General features: G+C 36.2%; 1 protein-coding gene and 1 long non-coding RNA gene across 3 annotated transcripts; one reads left to right on the top strand and one right to left on the bottom strand.

Moving 5' to 3' along the window:
* Window positions 1–1,619: 1,619 nt before the first annotated feature.
* Window positions 1,620–5,757, top strand: LOC306984934. 2 transcript variants are annotated; one of them, XR_013794690.1, is made up of 6 exons: window positions 1,620–1,753; window positions 2,773–2,828; window positions 3,827–3,867; window positions 3,986–4,089; window positions 4,215–4,339; window positions 5,621–5,757. It is a non-coding gene; the product is annotated as an uncharacterized lncRNA (long non-coding RNA). The 2 variants fall into 2 exon arrangements; XR_013794691.1 differs by having other exon boundaries at window positions 3,827–3,847.
* On the bottom strand, window positions 2,563–10,828 carry htr3a (5-hydroxytryptamine (serotonin) receptor 3A). The gene is made up of 9 exons (XM_079586749.1): window positions 10,647–10,828; window positions 10,199–10,362; window positions 10,055–10,099; window positions 9,361–9,470; window positions 9,077–9,246; window positions 8,710–8,870; window positions 7,310–7,520; window positions 5,595–5,825; window positions 2,563–4,321 (listed from the first exon to the last, which is right to left on the bottom strand). The coding sequence occupies exons 1-9, from the start codon at window positions 10,711–10,713 to the stop codon at window positions 4,032–4,034; spliced, it is 1,449 nt and encodes a 482-aa protein (XP_079442875.1). The 5' UTR covers window positions 10,714–10,828; the 3' UTR covers window positions 2,563–4,031.
* Window positions 10,829–12,188: the final 1,360 nt, after the last annotated feature.

The following is a 12,188-nucleotide window of genomic DNA, read 5'->3' on the forward strand; positions in this document are numbered from 1 at the left end:
ACCATCCACTTCTATTGTAGAGCGTGAACAATGTAATGTACAGTACAGGCTTGGAACGACGTGAGGGACTAAATGATGACAATTTTCTCCTTAAATCACCTGAAAATGTCTTTCAAATTTTGAGTTAATTTGCTTGTCCTCAATGATGCATTATAGGCATCTTAAAGCCTGTAAAACATGGTTATGTTTGATTAAACATTACTCGTTAGTGTTGAGGGAAACGCATTCCAAGTAATGAAAGTTACGTAATCAATTACTTTTTTCAAGTAACTAGTTAAGTAATGGATTACTTTTAAATTTACAACAAAAAAATTCAAAAAAGTAGAGCCTTTTACTGTACATTTGCCAAAAATATAACTTTTTTTTATTATTAAAAAAAAAACTGAGAAAATGTATTGCAAAAGTAAGAATAATTAACTAATATTGTACTGCATTACTTTTAAAAGTATCTTCCCCAACACTGCTGATTATTCTAATTCAGCCTTTAAAAAAAAAAAAAAAAGTGAGTTGGAAAAGCCTAGGCTACTAAATAAAAGCTCATGGCTGATACATTTTCAGTTAGCACCACCTGCAGCTGAGATGATGGCAACTATCCAACAAACTTTAATATTACAGTTAAAGAGAGTAGGGGGGGACAAAACAAGACCGCGAGACCGATCTTGATGCGAATACATTATCCGATAAATCCTTAAGATAGCAAAGTGGAGTCACAGGTAGTGTATCATTAAGAGAACAGGTTCTGTGCCTTCGCTGCCTGCTCTCATTACCATTCGGAGGGAAATAGACTGAAACAAAAGCAGTCTCTGCTTCTCTTTTATTCTGGGGGGAGACAAGCTGAGAATACAAACCTTAGTGCTTTAGTGAGTCTGCCTGTGTTCATTACATAGAGCTCTGTGTTAATACCAGGAACCATCTGAGCAAATAATGGCAATTCGCTGCTATGCTAATGCTCCCTCTGGTATTGTATCTGTCTAACACTCTCTGTGTGTGTGTTTGAGTTATGATCCTGTTGAATTATTGTAAACATCTGCCACTGTTAAGGCTAGACACAGCGAAGGCTCAGCCTAACTGCTGGCAAATGTTTGTATTTATATTTTTTGTATTATGAAGGTAATTGAAAACAGACAAGTTTTATGTGATCACAAATTACAAACTTGTTTCATGTACTGAATCCTTTCCACATAAATATGGAATATGTATATATTATATCAGAAGCAGTGGTTCAGTAAGTTCTTAGAAATTACTTAAATTACTAGCTACTAATTACATCGTCAACAATGTAATTAGATTCCTGTAGGCTACTAATTACTCTCTAAAAAAATATCATTACTTTCTAAATCCCATATCAACCTTGACCAGTTATACAGGGACAGATTTTAACTGCTCTTTTAATTATTTTAACTAAATAATATTCTTGAACTGACTATAGCCTATTTAATGCAATTGCATCAGAATGAACAGTAATTGTAATTAATTAGCCTACTAAGTAATGCATTATCATTTATAACCTACCCATCACTGATCATAAGGAATAGGCTACACTTATAATACAAGTTCCTCCATCACTAGACGTCATCTCACTGTTGATTGGTCCCTGCTAATTAGCAGTAACATAAAGAAAATTCGTCCATTGTGTATTGCCATCAGAGGTCACTTTCAAAACCAGATTCTGTTGGGAAACGCGACGAATTCGTGGAAAAGGTTGAACCTGCTGTGAAATCTTCGTGAAGTGAAATTCATTCACAGAACAACGGTAACGTTAAATATAACCGCACATTTACAGTGGCTAATGGAACGCTGCTATCTTTTCACTTCGAACTATCTTTGTAAATCATGTGCCTCATAGCAGCACACAATGCTACCTCAGAGTGCTGAGCTAATGAGACTTTTAATTAGGTCTATCTCTTTAGATGAAACTGATTTTTTTAATGATCGTCTGTGAAAGACTGCATGGTTCAGATTGTCTAGCTATTCGCTTTGGAAGTGAAGCATCGTTAAGGGCGACGCCGTTGCTGCTGGCACCAAGACCGCCAGTTTTCGGCAAAGGTCATGTGACCTCCTCAGCGTGAATGGCTTTTGTGTGACGAGCAGGGCGTCCTATCTTTGGTTGCTCTTTGACCCAGATATGATCTAATGGACAAGGGAAGTTTAGACAGCGAAAGACTGAATGGTGGACGTGGTCTTCCCAAATCCCTTCAATTGTTTTCCCAGCTAAGCCGTGCCTGCGGGTGCGAGCAGGCCCAGTGGACGACCTCCAGCACATGAATTTGCAAAACAAGTAACAGCCTACAAAATGCCACTTGAAGCCAGTTGTTATGACTGTGCATGGCTTTCAGGAATTACACTGCCAACTTCGCCATGCCAACATTTCGTTCTTGGTTGATAATGAAATTCGTCTGGCAATGGAATCCAAATGCAGACTGTATATAATATTACAGATACCAGTGAAAGTATGTAATGTATAATATGATGTCCCTCACATCAGCAGTGTCTTACCTGCATTACATGGCCTTAGAAGCCCTCTGCTGGTTAAAGTTGAAATGTAATTATGATCATATTAATAATAATTACATATTTATTTTATTTAATTACATCAAGACTGGCATTTAAGACACACATCAACTTGTTGTTTGTAAAATGTGAAATTACTCTGTAAATTCAGGACTGTGGTGAGCTGAAAGCAGGATGGAGAGATGTGGCCACATTGATTGTATTGGGATCAATGCTCCCATTTACTGTCTAACTGATTTTTTTTTTTCTTTAATTATGTAGGGTGTCGATGGCATTTATCCAATCACCCCAGGCCTGCTGAGTGCATTCCCAGTGAGGTGAAAATCTTTACAATTAGTACATTTAGTGTCACGGGCAACGACTAAAACTCAACTGCCCTTGGGCTGGAAGAGAGGGAACACAATATACAGACACAGTCAAACATCTTCTCAAGACATACAATACAGACACTTTACAGGATGTTTTCATTTCAGTAACAGGATAGCATATTTTTCACAGTACCACAGATTTGATCAGGATAACAGAAGAGGATATTGGAACCTAAATAATCGATTGTTGTTTTCATGACAATATAAAACACTTCATTTTGAAATGCTGGAACCCAAATCATTTTGGTAGTCTAGCATACACTACCGTTCAAGTCAAAGTATGATTTTTAATGTTTTGTAAAGAACTTATGCTCACAAATGATGCATTTATTTGATCAAAACTAATATTACAACTTTAAAATATAATGTAGGCTATTGCTGTGATGGCAAAGCTGAATTTTCAGCATCACTACACTAAATATTTTTGAAGAAACCGTGATACATTTTTCTCAGGATTCTTTGGTAAATACGTTTTTTTTTTTTTTAACAGCATTTATTTGAAATGGAAATCTTTATAATGTAGCATTAGAAATGTCTCAACCATAACTTCTGATTTATTTAATGCATTGTTGCTGAATAAGTGTTCATTTTATTGAAAAACAATTGTTTGACCTCAGTGCAATTAATCTATACAAGGAAGATATTTTTTCTTAGTATTGAAATACTTTTTAAAAAGACTGCTAAAAGTGAGTTATATATGCATTTCATATGTTTTAAAGCTTTGTCTGAGTTTCCAGCTTATTTCTTTTGGAAGTATTTCCATTAGCGGAGGAAAAAAATAACCAAAATAGCTTCCCGTAATGTATCTAAAATGTGAGTTGTTTATTTTGTCACTTCTTTTTATGTTTTTTTGCTGTATGAAAGGAATATCACACTTGCAACTGTTCTGTTGTACTGAATATTAGCAGATATAACAATCATACATGTATTCTGTATGCTTTTTTCAGAGACTTCAGAGCCTTCATCTGGTAAGAACAGCAGTCTACAAGTAATAACTCTTGATTTGAAAGCACATTTCTCCTCTACGGTGCTCAAGTTATTCTCTTGTGAGATAACAATCACATTACCAGCACTTAAACTACGTCAAACACTGCATTTCCTTTAAGCAGTGAGACAGAATTGGCGCCTTCCCTCTGTGACCCACGTCTGCGGTCAGACGGTCTGCCAGACGGACCACAGTGTACCTAAAGTGATGCTGTAGGCCAACACGGTGAGCAGGTAGATGCGGAACAGCAGGACGTCCAGGACGTACCCCACCTGCAGCCACTCCTTGGCGATCTCCCTGCTCTCGTCCTTCTTCTCCATGAACTGACGGATGGTGGTGATCTCGCGCAGGATGCCGTCCATGACGGGAGGTCCGGTGTCTCGCGCGGACAGGCTCAAGCCCAGGTTTCTCCCGGAGTCTCTGGATCCCTCGCAGCTGTGGTGGTTGCAGTGAACCGCTAAAAAACAAAGCACAGGTGAGTTTCAGAGTTTGTTTAATCTGTAAAAACAGACCACCTAGAAGAGCACTGGATCTAAACCTTATTGGCCCACCCATAGTCCAATACAATATTTGAACTTTTCTGTAAAGATGCACTTAGAACACTTGCATTATGAAAAGAGCAAATCCTTGCCCAGGTCATTTCGTGCATGGGTTCCCAAAAAACATTTGTCATCCTTTATTAACCAGAAGTACGCACTGAGATTTTAGGTGAATAGGGTAAAAATAAATGAACTAATAGATATCACCATACTTGCCCAGTTGATTGATTACAATAAGAATTTGCGCACAAAAAAAAGTTTTCTGAATTGTGACACGGGATCACAAAACCAGTCACGTGTAGCACGGGTATATTTGTGGCAATAGCCAACAATACATTGTATGGGTCAAAATGATAGATTTTTCTTTTATGACAAAAATCATTAGGATATTAAGTAAAGATAATTTTCCATGAAGATATTTTGTAAATTTCCTACCGTAAAATATATAAAACATTTATTTTTGTGAGTGAATACAATCACTCGTGGACATAAATGGACAACTTTAAAGGCGATTTTCTCAATGTTTTATTTTTTTTTGCACCCTCAGATTCCAGATTGCTTATTTATTCAGCTTTCATATGATGTATAAATCTCAATTTCAAAAAATGTACCCATGTGACTGGTTTTGTGGTCCAGGGTCACAATTATGTTTAAATATGCACTATTTTGCATACATTTCTACAACAAAAAGCTGAACATTGGATAAAGCCAGTTTTGACGTATTTGAGGGGATTTTGGATATCTCTTTTTATCATTCCATAAATCAGAAAATACTGTTAAAAGACAGAAAAAAATATATATTCTCATCACTTTTTTAGAGAATAAAATTATAAAATCAGGCAAGTTATATATGAACAAACCCATATGCTAAAACCTTCAGAACATAGATAGGAATAAAACTGTATAGTTTGATGTATGTGAGTGCTGCTGAAGTGGAGATATCTGAACAAAAAACACTTTTCAGAAAGTGACCTTTGAAGATCTACAGACGCAAATAGATAAAGTGCTATAAAAGGTACACTTAAAAGTGTATTTTGGATGTTATCTTTCCACTACTCTGAAAGAACACTTTGTGAAAAGCCCAAAATCTCAAAATTTAAATGAATACATTTTAAATAACCCTTATTTAGCGAATGGAAACAGTTGCTAAGGTAGGATTGGTCAGGAGGGGCTCAGCGCAGGGTCAGTTACCTGTGTTCATGTTGTTCTCTTTGTAGAGCGGCAGGTCAGATCCCTGCGAGAGGAGCGAGCAGACCTTCCTGTTGCGAATGCAGAGCAGGACCGTGGCCTTCTCCAGCACCAGGTGTTTGACCCACTGCGGGACACGAGACTGAAGATCCTGCTTGTGCACCAGCCTCACGATCAAAACAGACTCGGTCAGACTGATGACCAGCAGCGCCATGCACACCACAAAGTACACACCTACACTCAAACACACAGACATAACACACCGTTACATGCAACGGTCTTTCTGAGCAAAGCATGCTATTAATGGCCAGAAACACAGAATGTAACATATGCTTGCAGAATGTAAGAATTCAAATATCGAATACAGAACAATTCATCTATTTATTATACACTACTATTCAAAAGTTTGGGGTCAGTGTGATTTTTAAAAAAAAATGTTTTTGAAACAAGTCTCATGCAGTTTTTTTTTAACAAACATGGTCAAAAAGGTAATATTGTGACATATTATTACAACTGTTTTCTATGTTAATATGTTTTAATGTGTTTTTTTCCTGTGATTGCAAGGCTGAATTTTCAGCATCATTATTTCAGTGTTCAGTGTCACATGATCCTGCAGAAATCATTCTAATAGGATGATGATTTGGTGCTCAAGAAACATTTCTTTATAATCAATGTTGAAAACAGTTGTGCTGCTTAATATTTTTGTAGAAACTGGGATTTTTAACTGGGGTCTTTACATTGATTGATTTACATTGATCAATTTAATGCATCTTTACTAAATAAAAAAATGAATTTAATAAATAAATAAAAATCTTAATGACCCCAAAATTTGGAAGAGTAATGTATGTGATGATAACTTGACTTATTTTATCCAAAAGACCCCTGACCAAAAATACTTTTTTTTTTCATAATATTAAGTATATAACTAGCTGCATGGACTCCTCAAGTTTGTGTACAACCTGGTGTTAGATAGAAGTGAATGTTGACCATATAATCACATGATCAATTTCACAAATTTACAGTGTATAGGATCTTAAATATTTCACATTCATTTCCTATTACATAATTATTACATAATGTTTCTGTGTTGTAATTTTTATTTAATTTAAAATCTTTATTTCCTGGTTTAAAATAGATTTTGAATTTATGCTAACCGTGTCAAGATGATAATATTGCTGATTTTCCCAGAGTCACGCTGGTGTATTGCTGTATTCTGTATTCACTTGTTTAGATGAGTAGTTCTCATGATCTCTCTCAAGAAAGAAAGAAAAACCATTGCGTGCCCTCTGTGGGCTTTAGTGTGTTTGACGGCATTAGTTTTGCTATTGCGTTTGAACCTGAAACCTCTGTAGTGTTCGAGGCTGCTCTCCTTATCTCTCAAATTAATCAGTGTTTTTCCGCACAAGCTTCCTCACAGCTGCAGTTCTATACTGAAAATCAATAAACATGCGGATTGACTTCAGTTGAAACACTCAAGAAATATCTTGTTTTCTGTCTGCGCAATTCCGCCCAGCTGAGAGGAAACTGTATCTGATCACACAACTACAAACAATAATAAATAAAATGAACTAAGGATATTTAATATGCTCTAGATGCAGTGGACTAAATTTAAAACGTCACCTCTCTCACATAATTACACGCTTCCTCAATCAGGGAATAAAGAATGAATGATTGAAATGCATCAGGTCATGTTCTATGAAACAGAAAGACCTCATTACCGATGAGAGGGGTCCCTATGGCAGTCGCCGGCAGTGTGTCTGAGACGATGATGAGAAAGACAGAATAGCCCAAGAGCAGAGTGATCTTGAAGGAGACTCTCTCTCCGCTGTCTGGAGGCAGGTAGAATCCAACAATGTCCATCACCATCAGGAATACACTGGGCAACAGGAGGTTGACTGTGTAGAACAGAGGTCTGCGTCGGATCACAACCTGGCGATTAAAGAAAGAGACGTGTTTCCTTCCGCCAATAATCTGTTGATATTTCTCGCTTTGGCACTAATTTAAAACTACTTTCCAAAAGAAATGTGACCTGGCATTTGGTGCATGTCCATGTAGTGGTGCACTAAAAAGTTTGCAGTCGTTAGAATAAAAAGAAAAGAAAATCAGGCAATTTTAAATAACTGTTTTCTATTTTAATATATTTTAAAATGTAGTTTATTCCTGTGATGGCAAAGCGGACTGATCCTTTAGGAATTATCTTTCAGAAATCATTCTAATATGCTGATTTAGTGCTCAAGAAACATTATTATCAATGTTGAAGACAGTTCTGCTAGTGTTTTTGTGGAAAGATTGAGACGCCTTTTGTCAGGATTCTTTGATGAATTCAATAGAAATAGAAGTTCAATAAAATGAATTATCTTTTGTAACATTATAAATGCATTTAATTTGGATGCATCCTTGCAGAGTAATAATTATTATAGTCATAATATATTTCAAACCTTACTTCCGTCTGCCTTTTGAGCTTTAGAGTTTTGGGCAGTGTTCAGGTAACACATTGTGAGTTACGTAATCAGATTACCTTTTTTACGTAACTAAAGTAACTGCGTATTAGTTTTAAAATTTACAACAACGATTGTAACGCATTACTTTAAAATATAACTTTCCCCAACACTGGTTATTTACTGGTTAATAACTGTTACTTTATTTATATGCTGATACATATTTATCCGTAGTTCATTTTTAATTGGTTAAACTTTCACTTTAGAATAATGTTACAAATAATTAGTCATTCCTTCAGAAGGATTTGATGATACGTGAATTTTTACTTATGTGTTACCATGATTTTCACTTTAGAATTAATTATACATTATTCATGTGAATTATGAACCTGTATAGTAGTTCTTAGTAGTGTTCTGGGAGGTATTAAAAAATAGTTATTGATTTGCTAATAGTGAACTACTTCGTTCAACTGAGCGCTATTAATTACTATTTTGGTACTCGTTACTACAAGCGTTTCTTGTTAGTTAATAGTAGTGTCTAGAATGTTAAAATTGCATTGCTCATTTGTTCCTGTGTAGTTATTCATTAATGACGGAACAGTATTCTAAAGTCTTCCCCTTTTTTTTCAAAAGCAAATGCTAATGTGTGCCGTGGCTTAATTTTGTATTACGTTACTCACGGTAAACTTCATTTCGGCATAGAAATCATCATTATCTATGCTGAACTTGTTGTATGTTGAGAGGACATGAAGGAGCTCCCATTCTCCCTGGTTCATGAACACACGCTTGTCGTTCATTACTTCCTTAGGGGTTCTCATTAGTGTGATGTTGATGTCTTTAGCTATGGGATGAGATAAGGTTAAAGGTCAGTTCATTCGGCTTTTAGGAAAAGCCACGTTGCTTCTTTTTATCGAGCTTGAATCATTTCTTCAATACTACATTTGAGCATTCTTATTTCTTCTGAAAATGTGGTTTTAGACTTGGAATCTGTGTGTAGGAGGAACATTTTGTGAGTGATGAATCTTAAGCTTACTCATGTTTACTTACTTGTGTGCAGCCAGCTCTGGAAAGTCAGGCTACATTTTTGTACATCATAAGGAAAGTTGTAGATATTGAGGGAGCAGGCAGTCACCACCTGGATAGGCTTGTAGTTGCGAACAAGCCCGGAATGGCCTACATAGACGTAAGGAATATCAGGAGACTTTCCTACATCCACGCTGCAGAGAACAAAGAGAGTGTTTATAAAGGACTGCTGTGAAGAGCCGACTTAAATGGTTCAAAAAGTGTCTCATTAACGTCTCAATTATCTCAATTATGTCAAGTCTACTCACAATTCATTGATAAGAATATCTGGAATCCAGATGTTGGCAGTGGGAATGGAAATCTGTTTGACTTCATCAAATTCTTCAGGATCCCACACAAGGAACTCATCTACCCATTGCTTTTGAAGTGAGATAAATGTCAATAACATGTCAAAAATGATTCAAATCAAATAATAAATTAGGTACCGTACAACATAACTGTTCTTATTTGGAGACGGAAATTAAAGTTAAGGCCTAATAACTTGCAAATCGGTTCATGAATCGGACTATATACTGTCCCGTTGTAAGTTTTTAAATCACTAAAACGAACCGTTCAGTCATACATTCTGTCAAACGACCGTTTGCGTTTATGGTTTAATAACAAGAAAAAGGTAATTTGGGAGTCAACACTGGTTTTGTCGTAGGCTACATTGTTGATGCACACAAAAAAAGACCCGTCTTGTATGTCAGTTGTTCGTGAATCACGTTGTATGTTTTGATACACTATCCGCTCATAATAGTTATCGAAGTTACACTGCTCGCGCTACAAGTTGTTGATTCACTCAAAAGAGCCGGCTCATAAGAGTCATTCGTTCAGGAATCGGATCACTGGTCACGCTGTAGATTCGATTCAGTAGCAGTGACTTGTAGTGCGTGGAACAGTCACTTTTGATGTTGTCGGTTCTCTAATATTAAATGAATCTAATATTTTCCACCAACATACCTGTCTGTACCAAACATATGTTGTCAAGACCTGGTTCTTCTCATCCTGTGTGGCACAAAAATGCACAAAATATTGAATGAATAAATAATAATTGAATAAATTATTAGTTTACATAATTAATAGACGTTTGAGAATTCTACCCACCACATTGAGTATCGCATAAACCATGAGGTCAATGGCCACCGTCGTTGACTGTCTCCAGTCGCGCACTGGTCGAACTCCTTTCTTATATCCGGCACTTAAAAACTCATTTAATCGAACCAGAGTGGCATTGGCGAAGCGCCCAGTGTTACTGCTCAGCTTCTTCACTACACCGAGACAAAAAAAATAGTCACTATCACTTTTACTTCATTCAACTTTAGCTTCAGCATTAGAACGTTTAAAGCCGTTAATACGCGAAAGCATGTCGATTAATTGCAATAATTAGTGTTTCAAAACCTGTCGAGCTGCCTACAAATACAGAAATTTGGAGCGTCAGAAAGCACCTCCCGAAACGCGCGGTATAGATCGGCACTAGGTTTTGATATGAGGCAATTTAATGTGAAAGTACAGGTTCGTTAGTTTTAAAGCTCAAACGTTTGAGAAAAGTTACCTGAGCAATTGACCACCGTCCCATAGATAGAAACGCAGAGAGCTGTCCAGAGTGCTGAACACTTCATTGTGCCGGCCGAGCTGTTTGGCGTTGCCCTGGGTTCTTCTCGCAGGCTTCTAGCCTGGTGCTGCTTCCTTCCAGTGATGCTCCCTGAGCTCCATTAGTTATCTCTGAGCTTTCCAGAAGCGCTCGGGCTGTCATTACAGCACTTAGTCCACCCTCCCTTCTTTGCATCATCAACCCACAGTTTAGCCATGTCCGAAAGCACTTCAGCTTGTCCCAAGAGTCACATAGGAGAGTATTAACTATATAAGCATAGCAAGTATAGTCTTGAAAAAAATAACAACAGTTTACTATTTCTTATACACTATTTCTCAACTGTGTAAATGTGACACAGTTGGTATAAACATGCATAGTTGGTGTAGTTTGAAAATAACTATTTAGTCACAATTATTTTGTAAGCACTATCTTTTATTAGGCCTTAAGAATAGAGCATTGAGGCTGTGTGTTAAATATTTTAAATATAAATAAATATGGGTTAAACAGCATAAAGTGTGTTTATGTTTGTGTTTTCCCCCTCGACAGCGGAGGTTGCAGATGAATTACAGCTACCTTTGACATTTCATGGGTCATATTTCACCACCAGTTCAAGTCAATTTCCATGAGCACTTAGGCTACTACATTAAACTGTGATCTAATACTTTGCCAGCCATGATGAGACTTAATTAGCCTGGCAATATGCAGGTGATTAGATTTGCGTCAGGAAAATATTAGCAGAATTTTGATGAGGAATTGAATTGTTTGTTTTTTTCTGACTGGACTGGCAGCTCTGAGAAGCTCGTAATGAAAATGTACTATAGTGATGGTGACGTGGAAGTGATTGTGGTTTATTTTTCAGTAAGGAAACCTGAGCTTGATATATGATTATGTTACCGTACAGGGAAGGGTTCTTCACTCTCATTATATGTTATGTGTGATATTTCAAAGAATGCTCTTTAATCTTTTTTTAAAGGATGGTCACCTGTTCTGTCCCTTAAAAAATGACCTTTGTTTATGTAAGCCTATATAGTCAAATTTATGCAGATATTAAATTAGTGTTATAAAAATGAGTTAATTTAGAAATTACAAGAGGATTTAGATTTCTTGCTTAAACAGTTTTTCATTGTATTTTCATTAGCAAGATTTATTTTTTGGACCATCCAGGACATAAATGCTGACAATAAATATAAATTTCAATAATATAATCAAAATAAAATAATTTATTTGGAGTTTTAGCAGAACAAAATCTCAAAACATCCCAACAATATTTTGCAACAGTACAAAATATTACCAAAGCAGTTATAGTAAAAATGTTTATATAACGTAATCAACCCAACTTAAGATTCTACATTTGAGTTCCACTCCATCTCCACTTAAATATCTAACATTCAAAATTATAGATACTTATGAGTAGAGATATATGTCAGAAGGATGTGCTACAATCATTAATTGAATTTTGATTAAGAGAAGCATGGAAGAGAAAGACAATAAATACAAATTAGT

The sequence above is a fragment of the Phoxinus phoxinus genome (assembly GCF_949152265.1).
Source record: "Phoxinus phoxinus genome assembly, chromosome: 17".
Classification (NCBI taxonomy): Eukaryota; Metazoa; Chordata; class Actinopteri; order Cypriniformes; family Leuciscidae; genus Phoxinus; species Phoxinus phoxinus.